The sequence below is a fragment of the Colletes gigas genome, unplaced genomic scaffold (assembly GCF_013123115.1).
Source record: "Colletes gigas isolate AHSC1104 unplaced genomic scaffold, ASM1312311v1 Colletes_gigas_Sc00004, whole genome shotgun sequence".
Lineage (NCBI taxonomy): Eukaryota > Metazoa > Arthropoda > Insecta > Hymenoptera > Colletidae > Colletes > Colletes gigas.
Window position 1 is genome coordinate 3,462,740 of NW_025106633.1, and position 24,604 is coordinate 3,487,343.

General features: G+C 43.5%; 2 protein-coding genes across 2 annotated transcripts in view; one reads left to right on the top strand and one right to left on the bottom strand.

The window, feature by feature from the left end:
• The window catches only part of LOC122405338 (octopamine receptor Oamb), a 108,989-nt gene extending 89,421 nt beyond the window's left edge, over nt 1–19,568 (top strand). The window contains exons 4-12 of the mRNA XM_043410009.1: nt 746–3,715; nt 9,770–9,907; nt 10,658–10,756; nt 10,831–10,958; nt 12,538–12,675; nt 13,606–13,888; nt 14,956–15,117; nt 15,714–16,024; nt 17,104–19,568. Of these exons, the coding sequence (XP_043265944.1) occupies nt 3,455–3,715; nt 9,770–9,907; nt 10,658–10,756; nt 10,831–10,958; nt 12,538–12,675; nt 13,606–13,888; nt 14,956–15,117; nt 15,714–16,024; nt 17,104–17,221 (1,638 nt within the window). The 5' untranslated portion in view covers nt 746–3,454 and the 3' untranslated portion in view covers nt 17,222–19,568. The remainder of the gene's footprint in view (nt 1–745; nt 3,716–9,769; nt 9,908–10,657; nt 10,757–10,830; nt 10,959–12,537; nt 12,676–13,605; nt 13,889–14,955; nt 15,118–15,713; nt 16,025–17,103) is intronic.
• A 188-nt stretch (nt 19,569–19,756) lies between these two features.
• LOC122405230 (facilitated trehalose transporter Tret1-like) lies at nt 19,757–24,166 on the bottom strand. Its single transcript, XM_043409808.1, has 6 exons — nt 24,069–24,166; nt 22,828–23,089; nt 22,118–22,278; nt 21,518–21,760; nt 21,199–21,446; nt 19,757–20,880 (listed from the first exon to the last, which is right to left on the bottom strand). The coding sequence occupies exons 1-6, from the start codon at nt 24,139–24,141 to the stop codon at nt 20,509–20,511; spliced, it is 1,359 nt and encodes a 452-aa protein (XP_043265743.1). The 5' UTR covers nt 24,142–24,166; the 3' UTR covers nt 19,757–20,508.
• Between the last annotated feature and the right edge of the window lie 438 nt (nt 24,167–24,604).

A 24,604-nucleotide genomic window follows, 5' to 3' on the forward strand; every position in this document is an offset into this window, starting at 1 on the left:
CTAATGCACCTAGATTTAAAATTTAGTGATTTGTTACAAAATATTAGGAAAAATTGAAATTATAGAATGGCAATAGCAAGGTAATGCAGTTGTCTTAGTAAATACTAAGTTTCGAATAGAATCTTCGTGTCAAGGAGGTTTTCTAAGCATCGAGGCACGAATTACTAAGGTTCCAAGGTACCTAGATTTAAAATTTAATGATTTGTTACAAAATATTAGGAAAAATTGGAATCATAGAATGGAAATAGCAAGATAATGCAGTTGTCTTAGCAAATACTAAGTTTACGAACGGAATCTTCGTCTCAGAGAGGTTTTCTAAGCATCGAGGCACGAATTGCCGAGGTTCTAATGCACCTAGATTTAAAATTTAGTGATTTGTTACAAAATATTATAGAAAATTGGAATTATAGAATTGCAGTAGCAAACTAATACACTTGTCTTAATAAATACTAAGTTTGCGAACAGAATCTTCGTCTGAAAGAGATTTTCTAAGCCTCAATGCACGAATTACCGGTTTTAACGTACCTAAAATTAAAATTTAGTGATTTCTTATAAACTATTAGGAAAATCGGAATTTTCTGGAGGCGCAGTCGCCCAAATGCGGGAAAACCGAACGGCCGCCCACGCGTGGGTGACGTGGCGGTCAACGTGTTAATGAGAAAGTCATTCGGTCGATCAATGCCACGGCTGCCCACGACGACGATGCCGCTTTACGATGTGCTCAGGTTCGTTTCACGTGTTGCAGATCGTAGCGCGCGTCCGGCAGCAACGCAGTTCCCGCTTGAAAACGCTTCGGGTGCCTCGCTGGCGGAATAATGCGAGCGAAGCGCATCGAGGAGGAGACGCGCTTCAGACTGCTGAGGTACACGCACCGCGCCAAGTGTCGGAAGATTATTTAGTCGAACGTGCGAACGAAAACGGGAACCGACCGACGCAGACTGACGCACGAGACTGAAACCAAAAACGCTGCTGATTTCCTCCACGCCTGGCTCCACCGGAACCTGAGATAATCGCCGTGTGATTCGTGTGAGTGTGAACGCGACTGTGAACGTGTCTTTAGTGTTGCTCCGCCTCGAATCCGAACCGTCGAAGGGGGAGGAACTGGACCTCGAGGATTCTTCCGTTTCCGGTAGTTTAACAAATTGGGAAGAGGATCGAAGAACAAAATTGAGCAGCAAGGGAATAACATTTCGAATAAGCTGAAAAACGAGAGAGAGAGAGTTAAGACTGTGAGATAGAGGAGGAAAGTTTGGAAGCGGATTTTTTCAAATTGGTTGAAAGATCGTGGAATCTAGGAATTAGGGAGTCTGAAAGGAAGACGGGGCCCTTGTAAGTCTTCCGTCTGCGATTGAAGGTTAAAGTACAAGGGAGAGGCGAAGTTAAGTATTCCAACAAGTTCGCTGGTTCGGAAATCCCGGAGTCTCGAAACGCGCGATTAAAAATTCAATCCAGACGGCAGGAGCCGGTGCAGTTCGCGACCGAAGGGCCCTCGAAGTGTCTGAGCACCCGGCAAGATCGAGGAGAAAATTCCCAGAGCGAATCGAAAACAAACAAATATCCGCCTGTAAAAAATTCCACGAGACTGAGAACTTTCGAAATCGTTGCTTTCGAGACTCGAATAACTTGTCGGTATCCAAAACGAACTCGAGAACGGAATACTGTAAGGATTTATATCGACGGGAAGAGCGCTCTGTTATTTATTTATCACCGAAATAACACTTTCGCGAATTCTCACCCCGAACGGAGGGTCTTCGTCGTCGTGGATAATAAAGGGGGAGCCCAGACTCGGGAAGGTGGTTCGCCAGGGGGTTGAAAAACGAGGGGCGTAGTCGAGGACGAGGCAGAGGTGAACGACGAGCGGAAGGACGTGGAGAACATCGCGATCGAGGCGATATAACGCGCGTGGGGTTGGTGTTGGAGGGTGACGGAGGGTGGGGGGATGGAAACGAGGATCGAACGAGCGGAGTCAGCGTGCCGGGACGTCCTCGTCGCGACGCTGAAATGGGATCGAATTTAGGCGAGGATACCGGACCAACGACTCCGAGGGGGTTGAAAAATCGCTCGAACGAGGAGGGAAACAATTTTTCTTAATTTCCACGGAAGAACCGTAAGGTGAACTTTGGAAGGGCGTTAACGAGGAGCGTAACAATTGGCCACGGGGAGCATGCTCAAGGCGAAGGAGGGAATTAGAGGAAGCGGTGGTTCGGAGGATAGAATTTAAATTAGAGGGTTCGAGTCTTTTCGGGATCGACGCGAGTAATTAGAACCGGGAGAGGCTTTTTTCGACTAATCGCGGTTGTCCTTTTTGGAAGCAGGGACGAGGGAGGCGCAGACAATAGTTCGAAGAGACAATAGAGGATCGAGGTGATCCTGGGAGAGATCGACGGAGCCGGAACTCGCGTAGACGCGAGGAATCTGATGTCTGGGTTGGGTCTGACTTCCGGGATTATTTATCGGGGATAGAAGAATAGTCGAAGTTTGGGTACTCGTGGGTGACGAGACACATCCATTAGGGGGATCCTACAGCGGTAATTAAGTCGATCGATCAGATCGGTGAATCCTAAGCCGGGAACGTCTTCGTTTAACCCGAGAATTACGCGTCGAAGGAAGAAGATACCCAAGTGTTTGTACGAGACGGCTCAAACGAAGGAACAGAGCGAAACGGAGATAAGACTGAAGATAGAGGGGAGTCAGAGTTGCTACGAAGGAAAGAACTTAAATTGCTTGGGAGTTCAGGAACGGGGGTTGTATTCGGTTAGAGAAACAAAGTACTCTGGCTCGAGGACTATAGGGCAGCTTATGTACTCTATTGGGAAAATTGGGCTATAAAAAGGAAGATAAGGGTCAGAGTACTCTGCTCCAAGGTTCAATTTAGAGTACTCGAAAAATGCAACAAGAATAGAGCCAAATCACTCTGCTCTGGAATAAAAGTACTCTGTTTTATATTTAAAAAGGACACAGTTACTCTGTTAAACGGAAGGAATCGCTGCATATCAGGCTATAGAAAGGCTATTTTGAGGTTAAAGGCAATAAGTTAGAGTACTCCGGCTTGTAGGGTAAAGAGGAGTCAAGGTGCTCTACTTTGTAAAAGAGAGTGCCCCCAAGGTTGAGGAAATCAGAATACTTCCCTCTGCTATACAGTCACGAACAGAAGCTCTAAAAAGTACTCTGGTTCAAGGTCTTCGAAAGTTCGAAGTTGGATATCGAATATAGAGCCCAGAAGTCGAGCAGAGGGAGATCGAATGGGTGAGCCATGGTCCCCGTTTCACCGACAATGACGTTCCTCGGGAGTCGATGATCGATCACCGGTACCATCGATCTTGGAGAGTCGTGATGGAGGTTCAGGCGGCTCGGTGGCGTTCCCCGAGCCCACTCGTTCGACCGTCGTTCAGGAAGTCCTTGAAAGTCCTTCGAGAGGATCGCACGGACGCGCCAGAGGACCTTGGCAACTAAGATGCGAGAACTGAACGCCAGCGATTGCGCTACTTTGTACGAGCGCGTCCAGTGGTCCGGCCCGTGGATCGTGATTACCCTGATCGTCCTGGCGATCGTGAACGTGATGGTGGTGCTAGGAAACGTCCTGGTGATCCTGGCCGTATACTACACCAGCAAACTGCAAAACGTGACGAACACGTTCATCGTCAGCCTCGCTGTTGCCGATCTCTTGGTCGGACTGGCTGTCCTACCCTTCAGCGCCACCTGGGAGGTCTTCAAGGTCAGTTGCATCCGCCTGTCCTCTTCGATTTTTAAATTATCTAATAGCTACAAAATATTTCAACGTTCTTCTTAGCACTTTTCTTGCAGGCATTTGGGTCCTCATTTGTTCTTCATGTATTTTTATTTACAAGGTCAACAGATGGGGGTTACTAACCCCTGATTATTTTAAACAGTAAAGTAACAGCGTTGCCATTAGGGATGAGATTGAAATAAAGGGAAAAGATTCCATTTAGTCGTCGTAAATTGGGCGAGGAATCGAAAACGCGTCGGAGGAGCGGGTTTTTCGATACAGAGTGACCTCGTAGCGAAAAGTTCTGGTTTTCGTTATTCCCGACGGAGTCTCGAAACTGTCAGCCTTTGATCTCCCCGGGTCTATCCGCGACTCTCGACGCAGCAATCGATCAGCTCTTTTTCGGTACAAGGAGGAGGGCACAATGGCGTCAATTGAACCGGCATTTGCGAACCGACGATGATGAGTTAGCGAGTTTCAAAGTGACGGATCCGCTGGCTCGAGTTTCGAGTGCTCTCGGGCATCGGTGATATTCGCGGAAACCTATTCCGAAATTTGAAACTTTGTTGCCGGCAATTGAGCGTTCGACCGACGATGGCCGAATTGCCGCAAAGATTTCGGTACGAAAGGATTCACGGCCGAGCGTTTCCGACTCGAACGATACCGCTCGACTGGATATTTTTAATTCCCGACGTTCTCGATATTTATTCGCGGAAATGTTCTCACTTTCAATGGGAAAATAGTACGAAGCATGGTATCGTTACCATTCGAATATCAACGTCGCCGGACAAAGGGCATTTTGAATGAATTTTTTACAACAATGCTACACTCGCGAAATTAATTTCTCACTTTCGATAAACCGTACAACGAACGTGGAAATGAAATTTTTGTGCGTGCACGTTCGACGGGAGCAAATAAAATGGCGTTGATCTCATTCAGGATGTAACTCCAACATAGATTTCAAATTAAAACCGAAAAAATATTATTATTTCTTTGACGTATGTATCTATCGAAAATATGCATGTTTCGATGTCAGAAAAATTTATTTGACTGTTCTGTATTTTGGAAGCTAATTATTGCCTTTCGTTGGATTTGAAAAGTGTTAATTATATTCCAGATTGTGTAACCGTTACGATATCAATTCGATATTACATTATTTTGATCGAAATACTATTTGCACCCATATAGTCCACCGACCATCTGCACGCGTGTAAACAGTATTTTAATCAATATAATACAATATTGAATCGACGCTGCCATGAGATTTCATAGCCTCGAATATAATTAATACTTCTACGAAGAGGACCCGAATGAAAAGTTATAACACAAAAACAAAGTTGATTAATCGTGCGCTCTGGAATCTACAATAAACAAGTGAATTAAAACAGCCCATTAAAAGTTTCTTTCCGAAGCTTAATTTTGATTTAGGGAACTCCCGTTCATATATTTACTAATAACTGAAGTAGTGTATTAAAATAATTAATTCAACGTATTCGAAGGATATTAATGTTATAAACTCTCGTGCAATTTATTCTCAAACATTTATTATACCTCGTACTGTCTCTTGAATTAAATCGTAAAGGGGTAAATATCTTGTGAAAAATTTCCTCGAGTGTTAATTGTGGTAAAAAAATGTACGAATCACGGTTATTACCAACGCAATATTTTCCGAAGCATTGGGAAAACTGTGGCTGCATAATGAATGCAATTTTCCCCGAGCAAAACTCACCCTCGATGTTGTTTCTGAAATGGAACAGAAAGGCGGTCGAAAAAATATCAGGGAACAATTACCTGGGCTATTTATCCTCCCGGAAGGGTGTATTTACCCACTTTTCCAGCAACCCCATCACGTGCACGTTCACCCTAAAGAATTCCTGGCGAAAAAGAGTAAACGCGAAATAACTGTGGGAGTTACGGTATGCCGGAGGAAGGGGGTGTGTGGGGGGTAGGGGGGAGGGGGAGTTAGGCGCAACAGTTTGCCGGCTGTCGTCCTTCGTTTCTTCCGGGGCTGGGGTTGCGCCCCGGAAGATGAACGTTCACGCTGAGAAAGGGGCGCGAGTCAGAAAACGGGGGATGTCAGGCCTTAGCGCCCCTTATCCGGATCCGAAGACGAGGGGCGTAGACTTAACGCGTCCTGAATCGGATTACCCGACTTTTTATCCGGAAATCACCGTTTTTCAAACTAGTCGTGTTTCGTGGGAATTGAAAGTATCAAAAGAAGATTACCAGGGATGAAAAATGAAATTGGAATTTAATATTACTATATTCGATAGTCTGTACTTTGAATAATTATATTTCACATTGGAAAATAAGCAAAAATATAAACGGTAGAAGTATCTCTGTTAACTATTGCAAAGAATATATATGATTGACTCTCAATCTCGGTGTAATTCATTGTACAGTGCGAGAATCGGGTACGAAAAAATTGGGGTGATTTCTTGTGCAAAAGTGAATAAAAAAAGTGCAATAAACTTTTTTGGTACGAGGCTTCGTTTCGGAGAAAATAAATCTTGAAGTTTCGTCTGTTGTGCCTTGGCGAACGTGTCTGACCATTATCGATAATTTCTACTTGATTTTGTGTTTTTGCATACTAGCAGTAGTATTATCAGTTGTAATTGGTTACAGATGGTTCAAAGACAGGAACATCGACTGACAGAAGGTAGTATAGTTCCACCAATGCTTGCAGATAGTGATAAATACCAATTTAAGTATAATTTAAGTAGAAATATCGAGGCATAGTCAGCCACATCAGCCAAGTCTATCAGAATAAACTTCATAAATTATTTCCTCGAAAACCAGGCCTCGTACGGAAAAACTTTATACCACATTTTCCACTCACTTTTGCACAAGAAATCTCATTGTTAATTTATTATGCAGATAACAATTTTCAGTTTGGCTGTAAAACGATTATTCGCTGAACCTCGGGTCAGAACTAATCCTCGTTCAACGAAACTCAATGAGTGATCTCGAAAGAGGTTCTAATTTGGAAAAAAATTGCAACAAACAAATTATTTAAATCTACCAGGATGCAAATTAATTTTTTAAAATGATAACAAAATTTTTATATTCTACGCTAATCAAATTGTTTAAAGACTGGATTATTATCGATAGATATTGTGGTTGACCTTCCACCCTTTCGCCTCAATTTTCCTGATACTCTGCACTACGTTTTTACGCCGTCGAATTTTTACATTACTTTCCTCGATACGACAAATAATTTCGTTAAACAAACTGAAAGGTTCGAGTTACGCTACGGGTGTTGGGGGAAATTTACGCCACTCTAACGATACAAAGCGAGCTTTTCCAAAGCTTCTTACCCGCTTTTATCCGCGCGGAAAAGAAACAAGTTGAAACGACGGAGTATATTTCTAAGTATCCTCCGAGGAGGAAGACGACACCGGAGGCGTCATTCGCATATTCATCGGCTCGACGAGGGGTTCACTTTTCAACCGAGGGGGGGTAATGGTAAATTGGAACCCGCGCACGCGGCCGACGAGCTTCTGGGAAATCAACGGCCGGCCCGGAAGAAAATCGGCCCAGGGAAAACGCGCCTGGGATCCCGGAAATGCAAAAATACAGAAAACCATCGCGAAATGGAGCGAACCTCGCATCCTGCTGGAAGAAAGTAAAAACTTTTCCGAACCATGCACTCGCTCCGGATGAATACCGACCGCTCGGGCGAAATTTGCCAGCCGTGGGCGGGATTATTGCAATTTGTAAAACGGCCGGCTCCCCTCGAGAAGAAGAAAGAACCTAAACGGTAGGCTAATTCCGGACGAAATTACATTGCCTCTCTGCGGTGAATCCACAGGCTTGTTTCGTTCGAGGAATTTTAAAATAATAACAGAATTTTTTTAACTGCTTGGACGAAGATGTAAAACTTAGGGGGATATGACAAACACAGAGATTTTGATTTTCCTATTAAATTTGTAATAATATTTCTAAATGATATTCTGCTTTTCTTAGATTGACAGAAGGGTAGGAATCGTGCACACTATTAAACCATATTTTTTTTTGTAATTTTAATTATTTCCAGTTGGCTGAAAAAATATTGTACATAAAATGGTGCTCTATAGTTGTTCTAATAATCGTTCGAGGAAGTTTCTTCTTTTAAATTGTAAAAGATGCAGAGTACCCTCTACTCCAGAATGTTCATCCCGAATGTGTAAAAGCACATGCTTTTTTCGTGATTTTCATTATTTCCAATTGGAAAAGAATAATGTACATAAAATGGCGCTGAATATTCGTTCTAAATATCGTACGAGGAAGTTTCTTCTTTGAAATTTTAGGAAGGTGTTTAAAAATTGGGTTTCCAATGCAGAGTATCCTGTTCTCCGGAATGTTTACCCCGAAGTTCACGGTGTGTTGGATTAATATAAACGAGGAGGAGCGTTATTAAGCGGGGAGACGGTGTCGCGACCCGGGGTTGACTAATCGAATCGAACAACGTCGGGGCCGTGGGTCGAGGGTAATTCGAAACAGGTGGTTGTACAGAGGCGTGCACGCGGCTCGCTACAACCCCCGGTTGCACCTGCTGCGTGCACTCACTGAGGGTGCGTTCCATTATCGCGGAAGCCTCGTCGCTCGATCGACGCGTCCGGTCGCGTTCGCGTCTTACCTGGGAATAATGCGTCGGGACGCTCGATAATGGGAAATCCCGGTTCTTGATAATCGAGCCCTCGAAGCTGGACCCTCGGGGGATTCCCGGTTGCACGGAATAATACGCCGTGTAATTGTAATGTACGACCGAAATTTGGGTATACATTCCTTCCGCGGAATCGCAGGAACGTACGCTATCGATCAAAAGTTCGAAATTGCTGCGCCAATTTGCAGAAATGGGATCCGTTTGATGAATTTTGTCAATTCGAGAGGCTTCCGGGATTTGAGTAAATCCAGACTTGCTACTCTCAAGCCTTCTTTTACTTTTTAAAAAGGAAATTGGAGTCTCTTAAGCAATTACATCATGGATATAGAGAAATAAATATATAGACTGTGGATATTTATGCATTTCTGAGAAATTCTCAAAAAACTACAAAATACACTTAATACCTAAAAATATAAGATAATACTTCAAGTAAGAATTATTATATTTAGGGGTTGAGACAACCCTCTACAAAGCTCCCATGTCAATAATTCTATTAATCAAAATACGAATTTGTATAAATATCTGGTCTTTATAAATATTTTCAGCCCCGTGTAGAGAATTGTTTTTAAAACTAAAGTGGCTTTGATGTTGCTTCCAGTTCATTGATTCTATTAATCGAAATATGAATTTGCACAAAGAAGGTGTTGTAACTGATCGATAAAATATGTATCGTTTCGTAGTTCCAAAGATTGTGTAAATTTCGTAGTTCGTCGTATACATAATATTCTGTATGTTACTTAAACATAGTATCGGATAAAAGATAGGCGAAATTCGATACGTTCCACGGAGGTTCGCGGAAATACGATCCACGGATTGTTTCCAGCTGTGTATTATCGACGGGAACGTAAACGCTGGCCATACTTCCATGCCGCGGCGCAAGGCAGCCACGGAAACGTATGAATTTCGAAAACGCATCGCTTACAAATAGAAATTCACATTTCTTGCCGAGCCAGCCGAGTTCCTCGAGTCAGCTCTGCGCGGCTGGAATAAGGGAGCTTCGGGTGCAGTATTGGTTTCGGTGTTCGAAAGGATGAGGAGATTGAAGTAGTGAATGGGGACGGATGAAGGAATTCTATTGTGAGAGGGGTATATCGCTGAAACGAGGGTTTCTACGTAACTCTGTATCGTATTCCCGCTTAAAAAACAAAAAAAAAAAGAGCACAAAGTACCTTGTACCGAATAACGAAAAGCCACGAAACCATGCAAGAAAACTTGCGCGAATTCCGACGAAAGTACTCGAAATTCTATTGTTATCCAATGGAATTTTGTTAAATTTCCCCCAAATCAACATTTTGTTCGTTTGTTTTTAGTTAAAAACGTTTTTAACGAACTTTGTGATAATCTTAAGGCGAGTTATGTAATTGATGTGAGTAAAAGGACTTTATGGTTTCCCCAAGGTGTGGATCTTCGGCGATCTATGGTGCTCCGTTTGGCTGGCAGTGGACGTGTTGATGTGCACGGCGTCCATATTGAATTTATGCGCCATCAGCCTCGATAGATACTTAGCGGTGACCAGGCCAGTCAGTTACCCTCAGGCAAGTACCCAATTCTCCCATTATTCGATCTCGAGAAACAGGTGTACGGGTTGCCACGGTCGATCAGGCCATTCGTCTCCGACCGTTTCCCCTTTGTTCCCTCCAAATACGTCCCTTAATGGCCAATGTTTCCCTTCGATGACTTAATCGATCGATTGATATTCCCTTGACTACCAAAGTTCCCGACTTCCACGACAATGCACCTTTCGTTCGAAGCGCCCGCCTGAAAAGTCGAATTGCTCCAAAGTAAATTCTCCTTTCGATATTTAATTACCTGCAAATCGAACGCGACTGCAGACTTTTACACGGTGTTTGTTCACATTTTAAAACTCGTTGATAGGTTTCTATCTGCTCGACAACTGCTTGGAAAGTCCAACAATGATTTTCTTTTTTAATCAAATTGTAATTCCAAGCAAACCTGCGATGTTTCTAAAATTTGCAAACCAATAGAATCGGTAGAATTTCTTAATTTCTTAGTTTTTTTTATAAAATTAGATGATCTTCAGTGATTGATAGACTGCAGATCTTCATGCAAATTCATATTTTTATTAATAGAATTGATTAAATGGGAGATTTGTAGAGGGTTGTCTCAACCCTTAAAAATTGTAATTCGTATCTTACTTTAAGCATTGCTCATATTTTTGCGTATCAAGTGCAGTCTGTAGTCTTTTGAGAAAATAAACATCCGCGGTTTAGTGATTATTTTTTTATATTTGCGTTTGATATTTTCGAATCGATTTGGAAATACAGATCATGTCGCCGAAGAGGGCCAGAATGCTAGTGGCCGCCGTTTGGATACTGAGCTTCATCATCTGTTTCCCGCCCCTCGTTGGATGGAAAGACAAACGGGTAACTAGCATCATCCCCGACAATTTCTCCCTCGTTACACGACGTTCTTCTACTTTCTTTCGCTGGTTCCGCAGTCGCATCCCACGTACAACGTGACATTCGCACAGAAGGGGCCTTTCAACACCACCACCATCCTGGTTCCGGTGAAACCGTGTCCCTGGATCTGCGAGCTCACTAACGATGCTGGTTACGTCGTCTATAGGTGAGCCTTAACACGAGAGATCCGTTTCTAAAAAAAGAACCTTAGAACTCTGCCTCTCTCGTCTAATAACTACAGGAATTTCAATTTCTCCGAACGAAGATCGCTGAATCTTAGATCCTTTGAAAATTGAAATAATCGCGGGGCTCTCGTCGGGCGAGGGCAAAAGTTTCGAACGAAATTTCTAAAACAGAAGTTGGGGGAATTAAATTCCCACTCGAATCAAAAGTTTCGGATATTTCAGTTTTTTTAAAAATTACGAAAGTCGTCGTTTAAAAACCAAAGATGGTGCAAATAATGAACAATGAACAAAAATATCCGATGCTACGAAGAACGTGCTGTTAGAAATATTCGAAGAACGTTGTTATGGTATCGACAGCGTGCAATTCGTTTTCGGCGTGGAATGCATCGCGGAAATAGCGTTTGGATAAAGATTTTATTGGTTTACGTAACCGGGTTCCGTTGCACTAATTCTGCTGAGCCAGAGCAACGATAGGCACCGTTACAATGTCAAGTGTGAGATCTGAGTTTCTGCCAGCGACTGGTTCTATTCTTGTCGCGTGTTATCGCGATCGGCGTGTGCATCAATCCGGATCGCTTTATGCGCGATGCCGCATCTAAATCAACCATCGAGTAGATGCGTAATGTTCCATCGAGCGTCGGGACGAATTTACGATTCCCATCGGGCGCATTATCTATAATATTTCGTTCCATTCGCGATTGCTCGAGCGTGCGGGATCGCGTCAAAAAGATCATCGAATCAGAATGAATTAATGCGATACTGTCGACAGAACGGCGATAAAGATGAATAACGATTCAACCGTAATGAGGGTTTTATTTTTTTAAACGATTAATAGGCTGAAAATTTTGGGGGAAAAACTCGAGCAAATCGAGACTGGTCGTTTCAAATATCCGGGGTACAAATCTTACCTTATATCGAGGGTATAGTATTCTTTGAATTATTTCGAAATGTAGAATGGAAATTGCCCACATTCGGGATAAAAATTATTTCATAAATCCTCGATACAAATTGTCCCACGTATCGATGGTACAAAATCCCTAATATTCGAGGTAAAAATTCAAATTATTCGATGTATACCAAATCGAAACTGTTCCACGTTTCATGCATCGGCATCTTGAAACAGTTTCCTAGGTTCGAGGTAAAAATTGTTTCGAGAGAGTAGGTTTTCAACGCTGCTTACCGAAATCGCAATAAAAGAACTCGTTCCCGTCGACGTTCTTAACAGTCTCGCCACTCGGAATGGCCTCGAGTTGCTTTTTCTAATTTCGACAGACCGTGAAACCGCGTTCCCTAACGTTTCCGACCGCCCCCCCAGTAACGGGGAAGAGAAGCGATCCGTATAAGAATTGAAATGGTTAACTAGTCCCCACCCATGGCGGGGGAGGATCAAACGAAAGTTTAAATAGGCGCGGCCGTAAGCTCGGAACAGCGTTTGAAAATGTTCAGGGTGGTGGACGAATCCCTCGCGGCTCGGACGGAATTGTTGCCCCGTTGCGCGCGGATATATTGAGATTAAAAAGTTCTTTTCTTTTTCTTTTATTTTTTTCTCTCGCGTTCCAGCGCCCTGGGCTCCTTCTATATACCGATGCTGGTCATGCTGTTTTTCTACTGGCGAATATACAACGCGGCCGTCTCCACGACCAAGGCCATTAATCAAGGCTTCCGCACGACAAAGGGCTCGAAAATGCTCGGCTCCAGGTAAGCTGGAAAACGCTTGCATCCGAGATTTTCAGCAGATTTTCCTTTCGCGGTACCTCCCCTTCCATCAGCAATTCTGAGATTCCATATATTTTAGTTTAGAGTCTGATAATTCCATCTACAATCCGAGAGAAATCTACAGTCTGTTCCCTGTATCGCTATGGAGGTTATTAGGGTTGTTGTTCGCGAAGATTGTATTTTCTAGGGGAAAGTAACCTTTGGTTTTGGCCACTGCCTCTGTTCTATGAAATAGTATTCCGTGGCCCGCAGTAATTTAATGTTCTGCCACGGTCGGGTTGTAGCCCAAACTGGTTTTAATTACTACGGGCCACAGAGAACTGCGTGATGGAACAAAGGTAATAGCCAGAGTCAACGATTGCGTTCCCTGTAAATGCGGGGGAACTACTGGAAATAATGAAGCACCCTGAAATTAATAGGGATGGGGGGCCCTTGAAATCTCGTTAAAATCCCATCCGGGAGAACATGTTTCGAACGTACAGTACGCGATATAAGTACTACTTTGCTTAATATACCCCAACAGTGATAACTGAAAGTGGAATCTGATTCTACGTGAAAAAGTAAGTCGAAAATGTGCAATACAATTTTTCCATGAGTGGCTCCATTTTCGAGAAAATCGACGTCAAAGATTCATGGGGCACCAACGTAGTGAGATGTGCCCCACAATTTTCTAAATTCGTTTATCCGCGAAACGAAGCCCCATATGAAAAAACTTTATTCCACATTTTCGACTCGTTTTGGATTGTACTATAATCTGGGCGCGTTAAATGTTCGAAAATTTAAAAATGGTGGCTGCAAGGAAGGGTGAAAGGGAAAGTCGTAGAGGGAAGAGTCAGTTTGGGGGCTTGGGAATAAACTCCGTAGATGTCTGCACGCATTTTGCACCCGACGGGACGGGACTTTTTTCCACAGATTCAGCGAACAAAGGCTGACCTTGAGGATGCACCGGGGACGAGGAAGCGTTCACAACGGGAGCAACAACGGAAGCCCGAGGAGTCCGGAGTCGAATAGTCGGAGCTCGGTGAAAAGGGAGAAGATAGAGATCTCGGTCTCCTATCCGAGCACGGAGACACTGAATACAAAGTGTAACACTCTCGAGAGGACGCCCTCGAGATGCTCTCAAACCTCCGTGCATTACAGCAACGGGCAGACGCAGAGCCAGCTCTGTCCAGCCTCGAGGAGCACGCATCTCAAGGTAATTTTCCTCCACGGAGTTCCTCGTTGAATCGCCTCCATCTCGGCGTTCATTTTTTCAACGTTTATCGCGCCCGGAGAAGCGTCGATAATAACACCGGTCGACAGACGTTAAACTGTGAAAACTTTTAAATTTAATTTATAATAGCTCCGGAGAGTCCAACGATCGTACGATTCACAATTTTGAAAACGTCTTCGGGCAAACGTGCAACGAATGAAAAGGGATTCCGGAACGACCGTGAAATAAGTTCGAAACCGTACAATTTATTTTAATACCCGTTTAAGAAACCGTTTTCGGATTTAACGAAGTTACGGATGGGAATTTAAGCCCAGGGCTTAATGCGAGGATTTTAATCCGAAATCGATATCGGGCTATCTCTCTCGCCGGCGATTCCACGAGAACGTTGCTCGCCTTCTTCTTTCGCGTGTAATTAAATTTTCTGAAATTTAAATCGCGCCACGCGGAAAATAGAAACTCGTCGTCTCCTTGCGTGGACGTTTATAGAGCTCCATAAATATGCATCGGAGGCCCTGAATGCGCTGAAATCTGTACTCCTGGCTGCTTGAATAACCATCCGGGCGACCTTTGTAATTCGCGACGAAGAACAAGTGACGTGTCATTAACATGGGATCAATAATTAATATACATAATGCCTGTCCCGTACGTTTCGATGAAACTGATATCCGGAGTACTCGATACCGTTCGAAATTATTAAGTTCGAATAGGAACGAGTAATGGAATCGAAAGCTCGAAACAAGCTGTCCTCGAATGGATCTCAGAATAAATTTTCCACGAACGGAGATCGTTAATTCGATAAGTGATTTAATTCGCGAACAACGGAACGAAACATAAATCGCCGCTCGAATTAGGGTTTTTATTGTCTCGATTATGCACCGCGTTGCGAGCATGCAACGTGCAGAGTCAAGGATACATTTTATTCCGTTTTTCGATCGGGAAGGAAATTGCAGGCTTACGAGCGTCGTAAATTCCACGCGACACGAGTTGTACTTGGCGAATAAATGGTGAGAACGGCTGTCGTTAATATCGATTCGATACGTTCGTGGCAGGTGGGCGGTATCAATCGAGTAGGCAGCACCAGGAGGCCGAGCAGACGTAGCAGTTGCGAGAGTCAAATAACAGGAGACGAAGTGTCACTGCGGGAACTGAACCCGGGCACCGAGGAGAAGCCCAGAACGATGAAGATGGGCAAGAGGAACATAAAAGCCCAGGTACCGAACTGCTCGAAACACCAAACCGCTTTCCAACTGTTGCTACCGTTCCTCCGAAACCAGACTTGTTCAAGGTTAGCGTAGTTTCCCCCACTCCTCGGAATGGCTCCTCCCAATATTTACAATTGCCACGCCCACTCTCTGAAATTGCTCCTCCCACGCCTCAGAATCATTTCCATTGTTCTTCAGAACAGTCTCACACGCTCTTTGGAATCGATACTCCCACTTCTGAGAATTATTTCTATTATTTTTTTTAAATATTTCAACTCAGAATCTCTTCTATCACTCTTCAGAACTGATACTCCAATTCTTCTGAATCGCTTCCCTCAATTTTCACGTCGATCCTTCCACTCTTCGCGATCGCCACTCCCACATTTTGTAATTTCAGAACGTTTTGTCCACTCTGCAGACTCAGTTCCCCCACCTTTCACAATTGCTCCTCCCATTCTCGACAGTCCCTCCTCCCATTATTCAGACTTTCACCGTTTAGAGAATTTTCTCGAGTTTCAAAATGTTTTCGACGAAGGATCCGAGCAGAGAGCCTCGGACTCGTGGCGTTAAAAATAATAAAAGATCGCGCGGTTGTCTGTTCGTAGGTGAAAAGGTTTCGCATGGAGACGAAGGCGGCGAAGACGTTGGGTATCATCGTTGGCGGATTCATTCTCTGTTGGCTTCCATTCTTCACGATGTACTTGGTGCGCGCCTTTTGTCCGAACTGTATTCATACCACCGTCTTCAGCGTGCTGTTCTGGCTGGGCTACTGCAACTCCGCGATAAACCCCTGTATCTACGCCCTCTTCAGCAAGGACTTTCGGTTCGCGTTCAAAAGAATTATCTGTAAATGTTTCTGCAAGCGACGGGGCAACGGTATTAGACGCGGCAGCGACGGAAGTCAATTAACAGTCAGGTGAGCATTCGTTAAACAGGGACGGGAGTCCTCGTTATTTATTGCAAAAAGGACCGTCTGCGTAGATGGACAATAAGAAAAGAAGAAATGTTATAAAAAGGTTCAGCACATACTGCTAACAGCGTCGAGAATGATCAAAATTCTAAAACTGGGAATTGTTGGGTCATTGTTGGTTATAGTCCAATCATATAACTGATCTTAATCGATGTTAGTAATTGTCTAATCACCCTGGTAGACCTAGTCGATGTCACTGGGTAGTCCAATCCTCCGGTATTCCAATCTTTGAAGTCTAACAGGCCTGGTAGATGACAGAAGTCCTATCCTCCTGTATTCCAACCCTCAAAGTAATTCAAATCGAGATTTAAGGCTTTCGTGGCCTCGAGTATAGTTTAAATCGATGTTATCGGTAGTTTATCCTTAAGTTCACGTCACTAATGAACCAATCCTCCGGTACTTCAACCCCTCAAACAGTCCAAGTTGATGTCAATAGCTACCCTGCGAATCATAACTCGTTCGACTTGGGGGTATTCGATGTTACCAGTAGTTTATTTTTTCAAATAGACCAAGTTCACGTCACTAATAGTCCAACCCTCCAGTACTTCAACCCCTCAAGCAGTATAAGCACTGACAATTCAGTGTTATCAGTAGTTTTCCCACTAAATCACTAAAGTTACGTCACTAATAGACCAATCCTTCAGTACTTCAACCCCTCAAGCAGTCCAAGTTGATGTCAATAACTACTTGACTTGGGGTGTACAATATTATTACTGACAATTCGAGATTACTCAATATAAACACAGTCTAAATATTGTGACAGTGGACACTAGTGACTCAAGAATTATTTCTGAAACCACCTCCTACTATTCAGATGCCCAACAAGAGGAGCCCCAGAAGTGACCCCCGCCGACGGATCTATATCTAGAATAAGATGATCGGCCAGTTTTAGTAATCCGTAGGTACCTATTCGAACCCCCCTCCGGGTCTACCGACTCTCCTCTGAGTCGTGTGCGTTTCGGATTCGAACGAAGGACCCTAGGACGATCCGAACCGACTGACGGCCCCGTGTTTCTCGTTTCCAGAAACGACCGGAGTCCCAGCTACTCCATGCGGATGGCACAGCAGGGGGTGTCGATCGACGACTCCGACCCGGATCCAAGTTCAGAGCCGACGGTGCACTCGCAAAGTGAGTCGAGATGACTGTAGCGCGCCAGGTGTGGCGCGCAGCGCGTCACCTTCAATCCAAAGACCTCGAAAGTGAGGATCCAGTCGTTCTGAAGTGTTCCTCGGCGCTCGTGTTAGCGCCGTCTGTGCCGCGGAACCGAGCACAGCCGGTGCAACAGCCACCTGGACAACGACTCCAGGACCACTTCGACAAAGAGAGGATTCCGCTCTGACCAGGCGGGGTTCGTGACAAACATTCGAGCTTCATCGGTGTCTTACTACGTTTCACGAATGAATCGCGTCCGGGAATAAACGGAAACATAAATAGACTAATCGTAACGCGACGACGACGGCCGTTCGAGATCCACGTTCGGTCGATCTCGACACGGAACTTCTAATAATACTCCAGTGAGCCTGGTGAAGTTAAACAATTGCCACAAAATGCACAAAATCCTTTCGTTTATTCGCGAAGTTTTCCCCTTTCCCCATTTCCCTCCTCTCCGCGGTGTGTTTCTCGAGCTACTTTCAGATCAGACCCTCCACCACCCCCGAACCCCCTCTTCCCTTCCGACGAGAGTGAAGAGAATATCGTGAAACTTTCCGCGAACTTGCAGCGAGTTTAAAGACTGTTTGAACTTCGTGACCCTTCGAGCGGACTTCGCGCGAGACGCGAGAACCCAATAAAGTACGTACGTGTCGGTATCTATGTGTACACAGCTATGTTAAACGCAAAAACCCACCCGTTCGCGCGACTGTTGAAAATTAAAACCCGTTGGTTACCGAGCATGGGGGTCCCTCTGGCCTCTCAGCACCGGTCCGAGCGTTCACCCATTGTTTCCGTAGATTTTTTACCGTTCCTCGTTGGTTATTTGTGATAATAGCGTTAAACGATCGCACTGCGACACGAATGCGGCACTAGAACGTGTACCGGCGTTGATTTCTGTCGTTTTCGGGGGAAGTACAGCCTGCCAAACTCGTCCACTTCGTCCTCCGTGGTCCTAGATGGCGCCACTGGACCGGCGCGCCATAGATGCGCGCGCGAACCAATGATTCCAAACCTCTTTTCTCCACGAAACCCTTACGGACGTTCTTAAATCAACAGAATTCGTTTTCAGTTTCAATCGTAGCGTTCGGTTTTGAGACCAACGAGTTTCTCCTTCGATAAAATTTGTATTGGATAGGAAAGGACTATGGACCCACGTCCACTTCGAAGCGACAATTGGAGAAAGGGGAGGGTATTCCCCTCAAACGGCAGAAATAAATGCTGCCCGGTGTACTGGGCGCGAAAATATCCACTCCTACGAATGAAAAAAACGTGTTCCTGCAGAGGGTGATCATTCTCGAGCACGTGATGCGCAAAATGGCTGCGCACGTGCACGGTTCACGCACCTGTAGCGTTTGAACGATATCTTTGCGTCCAGGTACAACAAACCCCCGTATAACGCAAGAATCCCAGACCTCGTGCAAAACGAGGGGAATATGAAATATCTAAAACAGTGTTTTCTAAAGAGGGAAAGCGAGAGGGTGTGAAAGAAAAATGTTAATAATTTAAACATTCTATCAACACGTTGATCATCGGGGTTTAATAACTACTTGATTCTTTTTTTTCTAAGGGGAATTTTCCAAAAATTTGGAAACCACTGATCTAGATAGAATATACGAAACCACGTGCAAGCAATGCGTTATACGGGGGTTTACAGTATGTTACAGGGCGTTTCAAAAGCCACGAAAACTTCGAGTTCGTTGATACCAGTGCTGTCCACGGGTGGAGCCACTCGCGCTGTCATGTCCTCCCCCCCACCATTCGTATTATATTTCTACGAGGTGCGCGCGCACACAACGTCGTCCTTAATGACAGCACGGTGACAGAGTGGGGGAAGCTCCGAGAACTAAAATCGAACAGCGCTGGTCGAGGCGGACAGAGACAGAGAATTGGACAAAATTCTATTCGAATAATGAATAACCAATGAGATTAACGTACAGCAATTTATTCGTGGCGTTCGTTCGATCGAACTTGTTTAATTCTATAATTGAAATTGCGATTTTTATTTAACGAGCAAGGGACGGACGGTCGTTTGTCGTTTGCTCGTTGTTCGAAATTTGTATTTGGACATTTTGCCCATCTCTGACTCGGGATACCGCGACTTACGAGGCACCCTGTAGCGCGCGCGACGCGAAACGTTGAACATAAGTATTGTTATATCGATGCAATTCGAACGAAGAACTCGTCGGGAATTTTTGTACGGGTGTATTCAGATTTTTTCCAAAAACGTTTATTATCGAAAGTCGGACGCAGATTCCGCGATTCGTCGGGGGCAGAGGGACGTCCGCAAAACCGAGCTATCGAATTCAGTGCGCGGTTCATTGTATTATGTGATATATCGTCTGCATACGTATCGAACGAATGGAAATAAACATGCGAATAAAATCCATGATCGTTGACCGTTGGGCCATTCTTGTCTACCTTGGGCCAGTTTTCAGGATTCCGCCGGAAGTTCGTCCTGGGGTACGTATAAAACATATATATACAAAATACAGTTCAATAATACCAAGTAGAAAGCTGTACGATGATTATTGAGTGATAAATAATTTTAATTACCAAAAGATTTTTAGTGAATGGACCCAAGTTCATTTCTTTCGAATTTTTGGGTCTACTAAACTTATACTGTTACGTTATATTCCTGTAAATATTCTTTGAGCAGCGTGTATTTGTTGGGAAATTTATTCAGTTCCAGGGTATGAATTTGCATTGTTTTAAATAGTTTCGTATTTTTTCATCGAGTTCGGTTACTTGATTCTACAATACTTTCTGCAATAATTAACATCAGGGCTCGTTTACTCAAAATCCAATTAGTCAATTATACCCGGAAGCCAGTTGCAACAATTCCCCGTTGCAGGTACAAGCAGCTTTGGGTGAGATAGTCTAATTAAATTTTCGAATGCAGTCAGAACCCAATTACGTTCGGTTGGAAATAAACCGACATTCTACCGCAATAATTTACAGAAACCTTTAAGCCACGGAAGTTCCCACGGCTTCCAAGCTTTCTCGAAACATAATTCAGGTCTGAAACATAATATCTTCCCCGTGGCTTTGCCGGTATCGTAAACTTTACGTTAATTTAGCTCCCTTATTGATCGATTCAAGCACTACCCTCAATGTTATCAAATTATCATTTAACTTCGGCTTGGAGTAATATATTACAACAATTACTTTTCATTTACAATGTTACAACTCCGTTGCAGTATAAACTTTTTTAATTAAAAAATTCGAGTTGCTTCGATTGTTATTAATTTAATTATTTTCTAAGATCAAACGACGAGCTCTAAATACAGGTTACGCGATGCCGATGGCAATCGTGCAGCTCGTTCTGTAGCTCTTCGATGGTTTTCCCCTCGGTTTCCGGTACGAAAATGGCGACGAACAAGATACCGATCAGGCTGACCATTCCGAAAGTGGCAAACGTCGAGGACATTCCCATGAAAACCACCATGTCGTGGTAACATTTCGTCGCGATAGTCGCCGATATCCAGTTGCAAGTCACGCTCGCGGAAATGGCCGTCCATTTGACGTCGTTTGGGAAAATCTTGTCCACGATGATCCAAGGTATCGATCCGCAACCGACGCTGTAGCCGGCGAAGAAGATCGCGAGAGAGAGAAAAGGTAGCCAGCTGAAGCTCGATACGTCGTGAGTTTTCTAAAAAGACAAAAAATTACGCTGCTTAAAAAACTGGAAATTTTTTGTATCGAGTATTTAAGTGTTGGAATTAATCGTTTGCTAACTATTTGACTAGTTTAAATCAAGTAGTTTAGTATTTGGATGCCATTGGTCGAATATTTGAGTATTCTCCAGGCATAAAGTGAGAGTAATCAAAATAATTGAAAAATTGTCTCCTAAATATAATGATTATTCTGAAACTTTGTAAAGATAATTTCCAGGCCCTGTCGAGCCCCATCATCATTGTGAATGTAATATTTTATCGATCCCCCTGTGAGAAAGAGGGAATATGCTTACTTGAAGACGGAAATATCCAGATAAGACGAACATGCAGATGGCCATGGTGGTCATGCCAAAAAACAGTGAAAGTTTCCTCCCCATACGATCGACGATGGTCGTCGAAAGCAGCGTAGCGATCACGTATGTCAATCCCACGATAAAGGCAGAAATTGTCCAGCTCAAAGGGAACCCCACGTGCTCGAATATCGTCGTCGCGTAGAACACGAGGGCGTTAACTCCTGACAGCTGCTGGAAAATCATCAAACCTAGAAAAATATAACAATCCATATAGCATTGCCATTAATTCAAATTCTTGTCGATATTATCGTTCTTTTACCCAGAGCTATGATCGTAGCCCACGCGTGGTTTCTCAGCTCCAAAACGGTCCCTGTTCTCCAGGTGTCTTCTTTGTCCAGACATTGTCCACCACCGAAACGTTTCGCGATCTCGTCAGCCTCTCTTCGACGACCCTTCGAGGTCAACCAAACCGGGGATTCAGGGATCGGGTAGGTCGCGATCGACAGAACTCCGGGTACCAAAGCACATAGAAGGGCGATCACGAGAAAACTGTCGCTGAAACCTGTGCATTCGAGGTCCCTTAATTATTTTCAACGGATTAGATCGAGTGGCCATCTAAAAAATGGCTATTCAAGCAGAATCAACATCTGTTATAATATCAAAAATATTCTAGACACTATATATTTATCCTTTGAACCAAAAGAAAAGGAATGCACCCTTAACTCGTGTATAAATTAATAGAATAATTTAGAATTTCGTATTATCTTTATAAATTGAAATTTAATATCGACAACAGGATTGTGTGGATAATATAGCTAAGAATAATTTAAAGAAGGATGATAGTTTATCTTATAACAAATTTCTATATTACCTGACTATAAAGTTAACGTTTATTCGTCTTCGTTAAATAATTGCTCACCTGTTACGTACGCGAACAGAACCCCCAGAGCGATCTGGAACTGAAAAATCGTCCACAGGGATTCCCTGATGCTATCGTCCGCAATTTCGGAAATATATATAGGAACCACGATGGAGGACGCACCGCAAGCTGCACCGGCCACGACGCGAGACAGAAATATCCTTGAAGATCAATATTTATTTTCAGTAAAGCATCCTCTATTCTCAGAATTTCGCCAACCCTTCGTTTTTCACATTTAATATAATTTTTCTGCGATTTTAGTTCATCCATTGGGAGATCATCCACGACAAATTTAGATGCATCCAGTTCAAATCACTGTGTAATTCCCTTTTATTTATATTTTAGAAGATCTAACAAATTCAGCACCGAGGAAAAACAATCATCCAGTGGCTCAAAATTGGAAATAACCATACACAGAGATAAGTTCCAAATTCTTCGTAATTATAATTTCTATATTGTTAAAATTGATTTGTTCTAATGGTATAACTACTTGTCAACGATAATACTAGCGAAGATGTTTCCACTAATATTTTTCGTAGATCGAATAACGACGGTTGTCTACAGTGAAATAAAAATAAGGAACACGTTGGAACATCTAATCAGATGTTCCGTCGACTAAATCTTGCAGAGTTTCCCGCAGCGGTATCTGCCGAGCAGACGGAACAACGAACGTTAATATTTGCAGAGGGTAGTAAAGATACACTACCCACCATAGTTTGCTCCGTGCAAACCCGATAACGAACCAGCATAACGATAACACCAGGCTGTTTAGCAGAATGCTCTTCTTCCGACCGATCTTGTCCGCGATTATCCTCGCTGGCAGGCTGCCAACTATGGCGCCTAAGGGCACCGAGGCGCAGATCCAGGACGATTCCTGTTCGGTCACCGCCAACCGGTCAATTTTATTTAGAATCGGCAACGCTGACGAGCCCCATGCGAGATACGTGCCGATCGAAAACGCGGAAAGGGTGGCTACACAGGTTTTCGTATGCAAAATATTATATAAAATATCTGTCAAGATAACTGGACCAATCGTCCACGATGCACCAACAGAGTTAATTTTTTAAAATAAATCCCAGAATTAAATTTTATCCGTGCGTTACTCCCGAATATTTATAGTTCAGTGTGCTTGTTAGTTATCATGTTGCATCAGTAGTGGACAATTTTATAAGATTAACCTGATCTTTCTTTCTCCCTTCGGCATTTGTGTCGTTTTAACCCTGTCTAGCGGTGGTTGCCACCCTTGTAGGTTGCAAGAGCTTCCGTGTATACCTGGGTCTCCTTTTACACGATATTTTTTACACTGATCCTTGCAACAGACACTATTTACTTTCACACGGTCTTTTAACGCGTTCTAGTTCCCTTTAGGTAAATGTAAATTAATTGATTCGCAGGAAATTACACGAAAAGCATCAATATCACAATTTAAAATCATCTTTTTTCCTTTTTTCCCTGTTCCTTTATTTCGTATTCGTTGCGTAAAAAGAAACACAAATATACAAACCATCAACAGCAAGGCACAAGGGAGTATTTAAGAACATTTAAGGGAAACTCGTTTACCAAGAATTCATAAATATTAATGCAACATACAATCGACAATGATTTGTAAAAACCTCGTGGCTTCCACCGCTTCCAAAAAGACACTCAATCTCACGAAATCACTGTCAACAATTATACACTTGGTCTCGAAACGATTCCACGGTTCCAAGAAGAAATCGAAGAGCCAGAGACGGGCAAGGATTGTCAAATTTTTACATGTCGTATCTTATAATAGATAAAAATTGTCGTCTGAATTAGACGATCTGTTAGGTCTCGCGTCGAACATGTAGAAGCTTATCGGAGTAACGGTTAAATCGAACGAAGGATGGGAATTAATCGACGTGGAGTGTTTTCAGTCATCGTTCGTCGATCGTAAAAAGTTGTGCCCATCTCTGGCTTCCAGGAATCTCACCCAGCAGCAGCAGGATGTATCGCGGAAGCCTGTCGACCGGTTGGTCGCGTGTTCGATCGTCGTTCTCCGGCATTTCCACGGCCACGACGTGATCGCACTGTCGGATCGCTCGTGGATGCGCCTCGATCGATGATTCTCCCGTCGCCAGAGATCCGTCAAACAACCAAAGATCACGACGTGACCCTCTTATCGCGACACTCCGCTATCGTGACCCTATAACCCGTGCTCAGACCAAACCGTCGTAGCTTTGTATATTTATAATCGTCGAAAGTTCGAATAAAAATTAAAAGAAACCTCACCCAACTACGGAACAACGCGTAAATATTTTTAATTTGACGAATTAGTCTAGATTTGATCTGTGCTCAATATCATATATTTAAAGCGCCTTAAAGTGGCAAATTCAAGCGTTAAAGATAAAGTTTTCCATGAGACCAGGAATATTCATTGCACGAACTATCCCCAATCCAATGGGCCAGTTTATCCCCTCTTCTTTTTTTCTTTGAGACGAAAAAATCTGTTCTTTTGTAGATTCTAAC

Bases quoted from the DNA above. Each gene is read 5' to 3' on its own strand.
- LOC122405230 (XM_043409808.1), bottom strand. From the start codon at position 24,141: ATGCCGGAGAACGACGATCGAACACGCGACCAACCGGTCGACAGGCTT. The intron at 22,279-22,827 runs GTGGGTAGTGTA...TTGATCTTCAAG, and splicing joins TTTGCACGGAGCAAACTATG to GATATTTCTGTCTCGCGTCG. The intron at 20,881-21,198 runs GTAAGCATATTC...TTGTCTTTTTAG, and splicing joins CTGGATATTTCCGTCTTCAA to AAAACTCACGACGTATCGAG.